Source organism: Phalacrocorax aristotelis, chromosome 4 (assembly GCF_949628215.1).
Source record: "Phalacrocorax aristotelis chromosome 4, bGulAri2.1, whole genome shotgun sequence".
In the NCBI taxonomy this organism is placed as follows: Eukaryota; Metazoa; Chordata; class Aves; order Suliformes; family Phalacrocoracidae; genus Phalacrocorax; species Phalacrocorax aristotelis.
Genome location: NC_134279.1, coordinates 40,829,691 through 40,845,455, shown reverse-complemented (window position 1 = coordinate 40,845,455; position 15,765 = coordinate 40,829,691). Strand labels below are relative to the sequence as shown.

At 35.4% G+C, this 15,765-nt stretch overlaps 1 protein-coding gene across 1 annotated transcript in view; it reads left to right on the top strand.

Moving 5' to 3' along the window:
* The window catches only part of SPOCK3 (SPARC (osteonectin), cwcv and kazal like domains proteoglycan 3), a 225,988-nt gene that overhangs the window by 132,413 nt on the left and 77,810 nt on the right, over positions 1 to 15,765 (top strand). Inside the window, exon 5 of the mRNA XM_075091076.1 lies at positions 13,037 to 13,163. Within this exon, the coding sequence (XP_074947177.1) occupies positions 13,037 to 13,163 (127 nt within the window). The remainder of the gene's footprint in view (positions 1 to 13,036; positions 13,164 to 15,765) is intronic.

Sequence of the window (15,765 nt, the reverse complement as noted above, 5' to 3'; positions counted from 1 at the left end):
ATCAATCTACTTTTATAATGGCAAAAGAAGATTCTTGTGGCAACTAGTGTTTTGAACCAATAGTAAAATTATCTATTTTCTAGTGAAAACTGTTCTGTAATTATACTCAATGTAAAATAGTAGATCTTGTAAGAGTCACCATTCTAATGGTAACATTAATCAAAATATTGTCACTATTTGTCTTCTTTGGGCTGTAGAAGTGATTATTAGTTATTTGCTTGTTTCATTTATGTTCTTTTCTAATTTTTTATGTTTCTTTTTTCTTCACTCAGTTATTTTTTTAGGAATCATAGGCATTAAGATGCTTTCTGATGAGAACTGTATCTGTAATTGGACTATCAAATGCAGGTATTAAAAAGAACCATATTATGCAAAACAGGTTGTGAATTAATAACTTTGACTTCTTTCTTAATAAAATATACATAATCATTAAAAAATTAAACTCATACCCAACCCTGCAGTCTTGTAAATGTGAAACATGCTGATACATAGAACCCACATTTAAATGACACCAACCAAATCTGATTATTGCGCATCGCATATTATTAGGGACTTTTTAGATTCTTGTTCAACAAGCTGTAAGAATGTAAGACTTGAGAAAATCTTCTGGTTATTATATATAGATTTAAAAATTATTTTCATTGGCTGAAGAGAACTGGTTTCTGTCTTTAAAAAAAGTATTCTGTTTTATTAAATAATGTGTAAAAGAAAAAGGAAATTATTTTCACTTCTCTGTTCTCTGTCTTGGAAAACAAGTTGAAGAATTTCTTTGCATTCTTTTGGAGCACAAAATGATGGCTTTGTATATTTGTATTCAAAGAGGTAAACTCTGTAAGGCTGACACAAAATTATGTAATGTTCTGTCTTTGCAAAATAGAAAATGATGGGTTTGGAGCTGTTTAATAATTATTTCAGCTTTATAAAATGAAAAAATTTTGAGAAAAGGTGATTAATAGAAAAGATTAAAGCATTGCATTATGACAAGTTCAACCCCTTAGATTAGCATAGAAATCACTTATGAAAGACATGTGCATATCTTGGCAAGTGATCAAAAGGTGAAGTATAAGTTCATAAGTTAACATACACTATTAAAAATCTTTCTGAAATAATACATTATTGCTTCACCGAAGTGGGATATGTGTGTGTATGAATCTCAATTCTATATTTTAATATTGCCTATACATTATATCAACTAAAATATGTATAAAATTATTTGAGGCTTCAGTTCTGGAATCAGTTAAAATTGTGAGCTATTAAAACCTGCTCAGCTTTATTACTGTCAGTTTCTGCCGTGCTTGTGAAAGATTTAACCATTGATTATTAGTGAGGAATATAATGGAATTTTTTAAATTTTACAGACTAAAGAATAATAAAGCAATTTTTTTTAAAAAAGCACTTAAATAACTAAGGTAGGAGATTCTGAGTGGATCACTGACTGCTCAGGTGAGTAAAAATGTATATATTCACAGAAAGGAAAGAAGTCCTGTTTAGGTCAATATTTCTTATGAAGTAGAAGACCTCTTCTAGACAACGTGAATTAGGAAAAATAGAAGGTGGGTTGGTAAGCTTAAAAATTTTGAAGTCAATCTTGCCAAGGTAATTTTTCACCATCTACTATGTGAAAATAATGTACAACAAAGGAAAGATCTTTATCATTTAAATGAGAATATGTTTTCATATAATTTCAAAATAATTGAAGAACCTTCTTGTGTAACTTCACTGTTCTTTCCCCACCTGATTTTATTTTCTCTACCTTTATATCCCTATGCTCCCCTTCAAGATGTTGCATTAGAAAGACAAAAAAAATCAGCCTTGAGTGACATTTTGCTTTTCACACTGAATGTATGCAGAGCTTTGATTATGGTAAACTCTTTTTCATGTAGAAGGGTCTTTTTTATGTTTTGTATGGTTTCTGAAAACAGTAATCCTTGAAAACTTCTAATAGTTGTTCCTACTATCATATGAATCATTAGTAACTCTTTCTTTTGGCCTCAGCTTTGCTGTATCATTTTATGATGCATTTTGGCAGAAATTTTTATCTGCTGTGGTAATTTATCTCCATTAAACCAGCAGATCTTTACCATGATTACTAAAGTAGTTGTCAACCCAGACCATTGTATTGGTTTTAGTTTTGTTCTGCACAGAACTAACAATTTAGGGCAAGCACGTAACTGTTAGAGAGATTGCATTCTGCATTGTTGATAAGATGTCTGAAAAAGAATTTGCCTTAAACTGTGTGGATATTGCAGAGCCTATGATTCTTTAGCAGTTCGTATTCCTGCAGTTTGATTTTACGTGTCAGTGCCATGGTGGTTGTGGTGGTTTTTGTTTTTTGTCTTTTGGTGGTGGTGGGGTTTTTTGGGGTTTTTTTTGTGTTTTTTTTTTTTTTAATTACATTGCTGTAGCCCTTTTGGCTGCATCTGCTCCTAGGAACCTGCTGAAGAAATACCTTTCACAAGGAAAAGGGAGGAAACAGAAGTGAAGGCCCCTGTTTGTATATTTCATCTATAGGAATCGGTGTTGAGTATGGATGGATGTGTGCCTTGGGTCTTAGGTTTCTGAGTGCCTGCCATCCAGTTCTTCCTTTATAGATTCATGGACGTTTCTGCAGTCTCCACGGAGCCTGGGGAAAAAGTGGGGAACGAGAGTGTGTAGGACATGCTGGCACAAATTAGCTGGTGTCATTTCTTGTGTTGTGGGGAGGGCAATTCAGTCCTTAGAAGAAAGGGGGTTCTGACAGTGATGCTGTAATTCACAGACACAAACTTTATAAATTGTACTTATTGGAAACAAAAAATTATGAAAGAATAGGGGTAATTTCACTGGTCTTCTTTCTTTTACTGATATTATGGACTGATTGATTTGGGGTGCAATGAAGCTAATAAAAAGAGTAATGTAATGATATTTTGGAAAAATTTTTTTCTTCCTCAAAAATGTATGCTTAAAAAAGAAGGTGGAGAAGAAAAAACTGAAGCTTAGAACCAAGGCAGCAAACCACCCCATATGCCTACATTAGTATTTTGCTTCAGTTGGGAGTGTGCTCCTGTGTGAAAGTCTGATTATCTCACTTACCTTGCTCTGGTTTTAATGGTGAAGTGGCTCTCAGGGTATATGCAATGGGTTCATTTCCATGAAAAAAAAAAAACCAAGAGATGTGCTCCAGGATCCTATTAATGTGTACGAACATGCCACACTAGAGTGAGTTCAAAGTTAAAAAACTAAACAGAAAAGCACACATTGCTCCCCTCTCTCCCAGAAGCATGGGTATTAGGTTCTAAGCACCAGGTGTTTCACTCTATAGGTGTAATCCTGTGGTACTTGTTTGCTAATGCAGGTACACCAGTTGTATTCAGTGGAAGAGTTCTGTGTTGTTCTGTGATCCAAGGTCTATATCTAATACTGCTGAATTAGCCCCAAAGGCCTTTATAATCTTTAGGAATCATTCTCTTGTTGCTATGGAAACATAGCATCCTGAACTGTAGTTCTGATACGTGAAGCCTAATGCAACAGAATAAAACTGTCACCCACTGGAATTCGATAGGAGTATTCTTGCTGAATTCAACAGGAGCAGGATTTTATTTACAATCTTTAAATCCTAACCTACACACAACTGATGAAAATTAAAGGCGTTGCATCTAACTTTGCTCGATGAGAATTCACTGACCATTGTACTGTAGAAATTATAAAACATGAGGTTTGTATTTGATGATGTTAGTTTTGAAGGAATTAGCTTGTCTTCCAGCATATATCCTTTTTTAACCTCCTTTTATTGCATGTCTCTATTAAGTAGTGATTGTTGTTAAGTAATGGTTGGTGACGAGGATTTCTCAGTGTGGCCCCTAGATGGCACAGTGATTTGCACATCCTGTACATTCACATGCTGTTAAATGGATGCCTGCATAAAAAATAGCCTCTAGAGAAATTACATCCTTTACTGTAAAAAAAAATTCAAAGAAAATAAAAATCTGAAATTTCCTGTTGTTTTGTTGAAAGAAATTACAGGTGTAACAAAACTGCCAATATTAAAAGAACTGAAAAATATATGAATATACTAGAGATCAACCAATACATAGTTAATTGTCTTCTAGAGGTAATAGGGTCTTTTTTTTTATACAATATAGAAGAATTCGCCATATCTCATGTTGGAGGCTGAAATAACTACGCTGAAGAGCCAAATCAGAATTCCTGTGATAGGTGAATTGCTCTGCCATCTGCAATTGCCTTCTTCATCCAAGTTTTTCTTCCACTGTGTTCTTTACTTCTGAACCTATAGTTATAATCTTCCCTCTTTGGAGCACTTTGCTGAAGGAGTTTTTACAGTGCACAAAGGCTCTGTAAGGAGGATACATGCTACCTAAAAGTACAAAATTAATTATTTTCAAATAGACACAATATATAGCTAGGACTGATTTGCTGTGAGACTAAATATGATGATGCTCTCCATCTCATGCAAGATACCCAATGAGTCCTTGCTGCCCAGGCAGTTCAGTCAAGTATAACAAGTGTTGACTTCCATTGCGTCTTGAAATGGGATGATCCTCAGTGTTGTTTAAACTTCTGACTCATTTTTTTTCCTTTTACTATTTTATAACTTTTTGTACCTGTGGCTTGTTTTCTTCCCACCTGTGACTGACCTTGTCTCAACAATCTTAGTTCTGTCTGCAGTTTCACCTTTCTTGTATTGCATGGTTCCAGTCTACATAATTGCTCATGGCTCTTCCTCACAACTCAGTAGTTTCCTCAGAAGTTTGTGCCAAAGTTATTCAGCCATGCCATAGCAAAACCTCAGTTCTTAGGAGGAAAGCTAGGCAGTTAGCTGTTAATTAACTCCATGAAATATGTGCCATTCTTTATTCCAATAGTCTGAACTGCAGATACTCATGAAGCGATGGAGTGTGCTTTGGTGCTCCATTGACCTGCACGTCCAGATTTCCTTCTCAGAGACAGTGAGAAGATAGTTTATGCTCAGCTCTCACCCTTAGTTGGTGAATCTAAAATTTTGACAGCTTCTCAGACTCAGGACTTCTGTCATTTGTGGAGTAGGCAGGAATAAAAGGCAATAAGTTCTCAAAAAGTTCACAAAAGTTGTACAGAAAATTACTTAAATCTGTGGCTTTCTTATTAAATAAACAACCCCCTCTGGACTGTGCTGTCCTTGACCTGATTATCCACTAAGTAGTTCAGTGAGTATGTATTCTGAAGCCATAAAAATAAGGATGAAGGATGTTTCCAGTATCACTAGTTTGATCATATGCAGATTTCAAGGAATTCAACATTTTTGATGTTGAAATATAACATCTATAATACGGATACTCATTGGGAAGATGCAGTCTTGTTCCTTACCTTCAACAATACTTTATACCAGTTTGCACAAACAAACAAAATATTTGTTCATTGTGTTCAGTGTGAAGTGTTGAAAATAGTAAATACTCATCTATTTAATAGTATCATAATTTAGATATTGCTTGTGCTCATGTGTCTCACTTTTATTTAAGTAACATTATGGATCTGCTAGTTTAAACAGAGAATGTAATGGAGTTATTACAGATTCTTGTTAAGGGTCTACTTACATCTCTATCCTTAGAAAAGTTTCAGCGCAGTGACAGAATTTTCTGTGACAGAAAATAAAGTCTGTGTTATGCATGAATGCTTTCTGCACCTCCAGTATTTGCCAAGCAAAATCTGCTTCAGGTATGTGTATGTGACCATTTCTAGTTAAATACATAGGAAATGCATGGAACTATGTCAGATCATTTCATAGGAACGCAGTAGGCATATCAATAAATAATGCTCAACTTCAGTGTAAATTTATTGTTTTTCTGACTTTGATGTATATAAATGCCTGTGTTAGATAATGTGTTAGATAATAATGGACAAATCATGCTCTCTAGAACTGTGACTCCAGATAGTGCTATCTTGGTAGTCTGGAGTCTGTGCTGGAAGGAGAAGTGAGAGACAGGAGGACAGTGAAGAATGTGTTCATTTTTGCCATCTAGATTCTACTAAATTTCCTAGAATGGTTAGGAATAGTATCAGCTGGGAAGGAAGGGACTTTATAGATATGGAGGGGAGAGAGAATGATTCTGATGCAGTTCAGAGAATCACAGGACCACAGAATGGTAGGGAGTGGAAGGGACCCCTGGAGATCATCTTGTCCAACCCCCCTGCTTGAGGAGGCACACCTAGAGCAGGGGGGCACAGGAACGCGTCCAGGAAGGGTTTGAATGTCTCCGGGGAAGGAGACTCCGCAACCTCCCTGGGCAGCCTGTGCCACTGCTCGGTCACCCTCACAGGAAAGAAGGTTTTTCTCATATTGAGGTGGAACTCCCTGTGTGCCAACTTGTGCCCATTGCCCCTTGGCCTGTCATTGGGCACTATTGAAAAAAGAGTCCAGTCCCATCGTCCTGACACCCACCCTTTAGATATTTATAGGTATTGATGAAATCAGTTCTTGCTATCTTTTCAAGTACAGCATCTTCTCAGTCCTTTAACAAGTCTATATTCTGCCGTTGTCTCTATTGCCATTGACAATACTTGAACATCCTTTTTCTGTGTTTGATCTTTTACTAAAACAAAGGTTTTTAATGAGAAATTTTTAAGGAGTAGCTATGGCTGGGAGGGGTGACTCTGAGACGTTGAGCTGAACAGAGCTACTGTCTCTTACAATCTGGAAAGAATATTTGGAACCTTTTCTACAGAGGTCAACTTTTCCTACAGATTTCAATAGTTCTTTTACCATGGACTAGCTTTTTTAATTCCACATATACATAATTGACTACCATCTGGAATTTAGGGGCCCTGGTAAAACATCTTTGATTACTTTTTTTTTATTATTCTAAGTTTCAGTGCCAGGTTTTCTTTCCCTTTATTTGCCCAATATCTGCATTATCTGCCAATTATATACTCTAAATCTCCTTTTTTTCCCCCCTTCATTTAGGTAATTTAGATTTTCTTTATAATTTTTTTTGTAGCTGTATGTCTCCGTGTCGTGGTTTAGCCAGCAGCTCAGCCCCACGCAGTCACTCGCTCACTCCTCCACTGGTAGATGGGGGAGAGAATCAGAAGGGTAACACTCGTGGGTTGGGATAAGAGCAGTTTAATAATTAAAATTAAAAGAAACAACAACAGAAATGCAACGTAAAGGAGAACAACGAGAGGCGCAAAGCCCCGGGGGAGGGGGGAAGGGAATTAACCGCTGAAACAAACCGCGCGTGACGCAGCCGCCCGCTGACCCGCCGCCACGCCACTCACGAGCCGCAACCTCCCCCCCTTCATATACTGGTCACGGTGTCACATGGTATGGAATGAACCTGCCATTGGCCAGTCGGGGTCAGCCGCCCCCACCATGGCCCTGCCCCTCCCAGCCCACCACCCCCCCCCACCATGCGGCAGAGCGCGGGAAGCTGGAAAGGTAGCCGACCCCCACAGTGAGGAGAATTAACCCCTTCTCGGCCAAAACCAGCACACTCCTAAAGATGTGACCAACCATATAGCAGGTCTGATCAGAAAATTATGATAACATGTAATAATTGACTCAAGCTTTTTAAATTTTGTTCCTTCTTTGTAAGTTATATTTCAAGCGGGTTAGAAAATTATGTGCTACTCAATGCCTAACTAGGTAGATTACAAGTGTAGCAATTTGAGAGGTCCTAAGAAAACCCTTCAGCCTATTTTGTGTTGATAACCTTTTTTAAAAAAAAATCATACAGTATTGATATCTGTAATAGACAATTTTATAATCTAACATCTCAAATCTTCACCACCTCCCTCCCCTGGTGATTTACATAGTAATTTCTAAGTAATTACTCCTTGAAATGCCTGTATCATTTGCCAACCTAATGGAAAAGAAGGTTGGTGTGAGCACTGCATTCAGCTGTTCATATATTAGGCTCCCATTCACCTCTCAGGCAACTCCAGATAAGTTAAACGATGAGAGAACTCACTTCTATGTTGCTGTGCATTCTTTGCCTTTCTGTCTCATTAAAATGCTATACTAGCTAACTTAATCAAAATAAAGCAAATTTTATTCCAGGAAATTTCAGCAGCAGCATTGCTTAAAACTTTTTTCTTTTTAAATATATAGCGCTGTTTTCTTTAGATTTTAGTTTATTATATAAGCAATTAGAATAATATTATAATTTACATTCAGAATAAAATACTGGTTTTTTTGCTTTGCAAAAGTAGGCAGAATGTTGCTGAAAATAATGGAGCTGTATGACAACAAGGCAAGAAACTACCTTAAATTGTAAACTTATCTTTTTAATACATGTAGGTGAAAGGATACGTACTTATTTTCATTCTCTGGTATAAATGGGGGAGTAACATTTTCTTTTTACATGAATGGAAAGAAATATTCTTCTAAATTCTGAAATACTAATGAGTATGTATCCTTAGTGATCCTGACAGAAATGATAGATCGTCCATAAATTTCTAATCTCATGTCTTGTGTGAAGATGCTGGGGAAAAATAATAACTGAATTTATATAATCTCATATGCACCTGCTAAACATTATGATGGTCCGTCAATAAATACAGATATCTTGCCAACACTGTTAAAGTTGCTAAAATGTATTGTATTTTCCCATATTAACTTCATTAATCTTTGCTTTATCTGTCACAAATTTACTCAATTCTTATTAGTTTCTTAAGACAGAATAGTGCAAAATAATGAAACAAGTCAAAATAATATAGACATACACACATAGAGACTGGCAATAATGTCATGGTTTCTTTGACATTTGAGAGAAACATCTCAACAATATATTGATAGCTATAGTTTTCTTCCAGGATGCTTCCACATTAAAAGGGAACGTTGAAGGAAATTCAGTCAACTCTGATGAAAGCAAATTAGATTTTGCAGTACAAGTGCTTTTTCTGATTAGAGTAATCTGACACAGCCTGATTGTGTCCCCAAAGGCTATGGCAAAACATAATCAGGCAGTCTATAAATTAGAATAATTCTAAAATCTATAAAAATGTGAATGTAGTTGACGGAGAAGAGTTTCAGGAGTTCTTTGAGAGATGAGATTTTCAGTAACTCAGATTTGTTTCTGTCAGTCTGTATTTGAAGACCTGTATTTGAAGATTCTCAAATCTACCTATAAAATAATTTTTTTGAAGTGAAATGGGCACTCATGTTTTATAGATGTCATTAAATAAGTCACGTTGCCAAAGAGTTACTTGCAGCTAAATTTTCAATGGGTTACATTAAGCATTCTCAAAGTATTTGCAGGCACGATCACTGTGTATACAGGAAGGTAAGTTTATGTATGCAAACAGGTACATAGGCTAAAGTAATTGGGCAGATTGGCTAATTATGTTTCTAGGCATGCAGTTGCATATGCAATCTAAAAGCATATGCACAATTTGGTGAATGCAAATTAATGCAATCACAAGTGTTGCTGGTAAATTAAACCCATATATTTAATTTTACATGTTAGTTGTCAACAATGTCAGATAAGGCAGAGCTCATGTATTCAGTAACAGTTATTCTATTACTAGACAGATCCCAAAGCCCTTTTCAGGAAATTTAGAAGTATAAAATTTGTCAGTGGATGAGGTTGACTTTTACGTGGCATCATGTATTTATTGTGGCAAAATACTAACAAGTGCGAGAACATTGTTAGCGATTGCAGTGGAATCACAAGATTAAATGGCAGAGTTTTGGTAACTGCAAGTTGCAGTGATCTGGATTTTCTTCTTGCATATTGGATCAAAAATAATAAATACAAAGACGTGAAAAAGGTGATTTCTTATACTGAAGTAGCTGATTTTCTTGTTTACTATTTCTTTTCTTCTTTAATATTTTAAAATGTAAAAAACACTGCTTTATCTGCCCATCTCAAGTAAATGATAACAAATTATATATACTATAGTTAAGCAGTCTTTCTGTATCTTATTGCACGACATTGTGGACATACACCAATGATCTTGAATTAAGATGATTTATGTCATTGCAGTAGTTTCTCAGTTATCTCCATGCCAATAGTTTGTAAGCTTATTGCCTAGCTGTAAAAAGAGTAAACACAACACCTGGTAACAGAAATAGTCAACAGGAACAAATCTAATGCAATTAAATAATGGTGAAAGGAAATGACTGAGTACGTAAGTAAAAGGCATTATTAATATATTTTATGAAATGCACATATATACCATAACGAGTATTAAAAATGCTTTTAATTGACTTTTCATATTTGCCTGTCATCTCAGTGACTGACAACCAGAAAAAGCTGTTTGGTAGCTATGATAATAATACAGAATCTAGTTTCTGCATCATTGTACTAAAGCTTCTGAAGAGATGTCCATCCGAAGCATTTCCATGACCAAGTATCTCTGGATTGATACCTTACAAGTGTCATTATTTGTAATTTATTTATCATTATACCTTCCATTCCAAGTTTGGAAAATACAATTATTTCTGTTATGTAGACAGTTATTATTAGTTACATAGAAACCAAGATTCTGAGTGACTTGCTGAAGGTCTTGGGTGATGTTCTGTGTATAAGAGGAAACTTGACTCTTTTCATCCAAAATTGAGTACCCTGAGACAGCCTGCATTTAAAAGCCTAACAAAGCAGAACTTAGCTGAGAGAAGGTAATCTATCAGACTACATAAAATATTTTCCAGTTGCTTCTTACCTCTCCACTGGTTGGCACAGACCTGCAATTTCTGCGTCCTAAGCTTGTTCTAGGACCCTGTTGTGGTCCTTCCTGACACAATTCTCTTTTCCTTCCTTTAGATGATTTTACTTATCTGGTTTAGGGCTAGAAAAGGGCTATTCTCTCACCACCACTACCCCCACCCCCCCACCAGCTTGTCTTTAAACTTCATTGAGGGCACATACAAGGGCGCGGATATGCTAAAACCCTGTAATCACCACTATTTCTTTCTTCGATATGTTTTAAGCACCTACACCCAGCAGCCCCTGTGTGTGTCTCAAATCCTGCTTCCAGTTTCTGTTTTTTTGCCGATATCAACGGGGTTCTCTCTGACGATGTCTATAACTTTTGCAATTGATTTATGCAGCATTTTAATGTTACTGTATCTCTGATAAACAGAAATTTAATCAGGTTGATAGCTGGAACTCTGGTCCTGTTGGTAACCTCAGGCTACTGGAGCACTTCTGGAAAACTGTGAGCTATAAAAGTAACAAGAAGTACGAGAAAGGTGCAGCCGTCTGAACAATCTAATTATGGTGGAGCTCATGTGGATGATTAGAAAACTCTTCAGTTGAGTGAGGGGAGCAGCAATAGTCAGATTATTACTATATATTATGTATAAGCAAAGATACAGTTCAGCTTTGCCTTTCTTTAAAAGAAATGAAATGGTTTGTATTTAGTCTTCAAATGATGCAACTCCACAGAAAAGATTGTTATTTATTATTAATTAGGGTGGTATGTTTGAATTATTTCCTTTTTTAATACTTCCTGATGGACATAAAAAATTCCTGTACAGATATTTTACCACTCATTAAGCTTCATGTAATTTAAGCTATTCACTGGCTTTTTCAGCAGTAACTGCTAATCTCTGTGTACATTTCAGGTCCCTGTTTATACTGTAAAAAGGCTGTGCAGTTCAAAATTTAGCCACAAAACATAATCTTAAACTTCTATAAGTTACATGATTTTTTTTTTCTTCTAAAAGACTATACTTACAGCCAAAATTATGAATAGCATAAAAACATAAGCATAGCTGAGAAATGGGGTTTTGGATTTGATCATCACCAGTTTACTGTTAGGTGTGTGCTTTTAGTCTTTTACTCTGCACACCATAAAACCAGAGGATCATTGTTTCATTTATTTTCATTACTCCAGACAAGTTCTTCTCAAACAGTGATTCATGACTAATTAGCAAAATAATTCTTGATTTATCTGTAGGTGAATCAAGTTGAAAGAGTTCTGCTCCATTAAAGATTTTATTTGAGTTTTTTATAAGTTTGAACATTTACTACTTGAGTATGTCCTAATAGTCGTTGCTGTATTCTAAGCATAATCATTTTTAGGTCCCTCATTAAGATTCCAAGCAGAAAGCACAATATAAAATAATGCATTATCATTCTATTTTCTTATTTATATGGAAGCCATTAATAGATAAAGCATATTGTAGGTCAGTTTGTGAATCAGGCAGCTCACAAAACAGCTGTTTCAGGATACAGTGGCTGCTAAATGCTTTCATAGTTGCGAAAAGCAATTGGAAGAATTAATGAAATAAAAATTAATACAAAGCTGCAAAGAGAAAATATGTTTGTCTGAAGATGGCCATATGCCACAAATTACTGAAGGCTAGGAAAGGGTGTTCTCAGGAAGCATCAGTAACTTATTTTAGTCTTTTAGTCTGACCCAGTGTAGCTTTTTTTCTGGGTTAAAATGATTCATCTAGCTGTAGCTACCTGTTTGTATAAGCTTACACATACATGCTTATGCAGATCAATTCTGTAGTCCAGTGGCTTACGTTTTGGTTTTTTGTTTGTTTGTTTGTTGTTGGTTATTTTTTATTTTTATTATTTGAACTTTACATTGGGTGCTAAAGTCTGAATTTCAAAAAATGTAAGCTGTGAAAGGCAGTGGACAAAGTGGGGTAAACAGCACTCTGAAGGACCATGTACCTGTTTCTACAGAAGTATTTATGATATCGTTTTGTAATACTTAAATGTTATCTTCTTAAACATGGGTAATAATACAACAGCTCATTTCATACTATTTAATAGCAACAAAAAAAGTAAGTAGTACACAAGTCAGACATCTTTCATGGATCAATAAATGTAACAGTCACCGAAGCAGCATCTTAATAATCTTTTTCAACTAAATGTCTTAGAAGGTGAAATAATATGCAGGTATCAAGTATCACTACAGTGAGTAATGTATGAAGGTGAGCAAGAATATACCAAAGACTGCTGTTGCAGCTCTTTACTTAGAAGGAAACTTCATGCTGAAATTATGTATGGCTTACTGTTTGTAAAGGCTCATTAAAATACCCTGAATATGTTCTGTTTTTATTACTGCTTATCAGAATTACATACTTTTTGTTTACTTACAGTATGAAAGAGGCTGGTTTAGGCCATAAACAGTGGAGGGGTGGTCCCATTTCATCAAACTGCAAGCAGTGTCCAGTAGTTTATACCAATCCTGTTTGTGGATCAGATGGTCACACATATTCTTCTCAGGTAAGAATTAAATAAAGAACTAAATTATTCTTTCATTGTTCCCGTAAATTCCAGCTCTTGGAAAACAAAATACTATATTGTAACACAAATCAACATTTTTTTTGTTTTGGCTAAAATATATATACATTACAAACTGCAACCTACAGCAATTCTAGTATATTGTATGACAGAAAAGCAAAACGGTAGCAAATCCGAATCAGCATGAAACAGTAGTACCCAAAGAAGCACAGCATAGGAGTGCTCCACAATATAACAGAGCTCCAGGTTAAGTGTATCTATGACAAATACCAAGGCAAGGTTTTGAGTAAGGAAAAAAGTGTTCTGTGTCCCCAGTTTAGGGTAGGACAAACATGTTAAGTCAGTTTTTCAGCTGACCATTGAGGGAATGCTTCACATTCCCCAAGCACCTAGGCATAGGTGTAACATACCCAGATAAAAGATGTAATAATGTAAATAATTGTTGCATATCTTTCCTTGCAACAGAATTTTACATATTTTAAGACCCTAATCAAATCTTCCTTCTGTATTCCTGAACCGTCCTGTCTTTTTCTGTCATACTTATTTGGAAATAGAATAGTAGCTAAAAAATTTTACTGTCTGTTTACCCAGTCTTTTTTGGAGAAAAGATGTCGTGCTGGTCACACTGGAGTCCAGAAACCATGGGACTGCATTAGTACAGTGCTCAGGTGAAACATGGGAGATGGAGGGACTTCATAATGATGAAAACAAATCAAATTGTTTAACATCCTTGCTTAAAACTTTAAGTAGAAGAATGTTTGGCCAATATTAACAACTAAATCCTCTTTAGGAGAAACAAACATGCTCTTGATTGACCCATTTTTGTCAGAAACAACATGCAATTCAGAAGTGCAAGAGGAGCTACAGTATTCTGTCAGACACCATGTCCTTCCACTAACAAAATGTTTTTAATAGCAGATGATATGCAGTGCTTCAGAGTAATACAGTAGTAAAAGTAATGCTGATTGTTCTAGATTAAATTGATGGAGATGCAGAAGCTCTGTGTTCATTACTTACAAAGGAAAAAATTCCATATAGCATTTTAAGCAAAATTTTTTTTAGGATATTTCCCAGTATTTAAACAGTCTAGAGTTAGTATTTGCTGTAGTGAATTTTCAATTCTTTTTCTTCTACAACCACAAACTATGTCTGAATTCTACAAAAAATGCTTAGTTTCCAGGAGCAATTGGCTATTGCATGGAACACTAAATTTTCTTCTTGATAAAATAAAAACATCCGAATATAACTAGTGCTTCCTCAACCTTGACAATTCTTATGTAATCCTAAATCTTATGTTAGAATTATTTTATTTCTTTTTACAAATTGAATATTTAGTTATAGGGAACTGGTCAAGAATATTAATTTTCCAATGAAAAAAATATCTGACTCTACACCAGGATATCTGAGGCCCTACACATAAATTCTGAACTCTGGCTTAGCAGAAAAAGATTTCCTTTCCAGTGATGATATGAGTTAAAAGTTTTAATTTAGGTATTTGAAAATATTCTTATTGTCATTCACAGTAATCTCCTATGTATGTTTTATCAAGAACTTGTAATGTGCTTGCATCTTACTACACATTAGATGATACTGTCATTTAGCATTTCTTTTGCTGTGCCATGTGAAGGTTCAGGCTTTAAGCCCCAAGCCCAGCCTGCACATAAATATAAAACAGATGGTAGCGTCTGTGATTTATTAATTAAAGTAGACAAGGTAGATCATTTGATGTAGGTAGTACTGAATGAGCATTTTTTTTTTTAATACTGTATACTTTATCCATTACAATCTCTCCCTACATTCTTCCTAATGTAATATAAACATCACAGCCAGTTCTAACCTCACTGCTTAGTTGGTGTATTATCATACAGGAATGCGGTATTCTGAATAGCGCTATAGGCGGAGTGACCCTTACAGCCTCTCATGGTTTGGTCTGAAGTAGATGTACAGAAGTCTATAGGTGTAGATATTTTTATGTCAGTTCATCTGTTAAAAGTGAGGGTGTGCTTCTCAAACAGCTTGATGAGAAATGAGTGGATTAGATACACTCAGCTTCCATTCCAGGGCATTATCAGAGCTGCAGTCAGTGCAATAGTGCGTATTATCCAACCTCTGTGTCCCTTACGAGCATATAATGCAGAAGTAATGTAGCATCAGAGAGCTTTCTGAAGTTCTGAAATCCTCTGAGAGGGTTTTCCTTTTGTCTTCCACTACCTCATAATGGTAGATTTCAAATCTAAGTTTATGTGAGCAAAATGCTAAAAAAAGTTAATGACCGCAGAAGATCTATATTTGCCTATAAATATTTTTTGTGTTTCTTTTCTATAATGTTATGATTTCATATTCCATGGTCCAGCTCCATCAAAACAGAGGTCCTTGCAAGGTTATTTCAGGAGCAGTTGTTTTAAAAATTGACGTAAAGATGAATATTTGTGTTCCTTTTCTCCAGGCAAAGTTTAGTTTCATTGTGTCATTGAGCTTCAGTAGGATTTTATATAGCAATTTCCTTGTATTTAGAGTGCATTTGTCAATGACTGGCAAATTGCATAATATATTTTATGAAGACAAGTCAGTAAATAGTAATAGT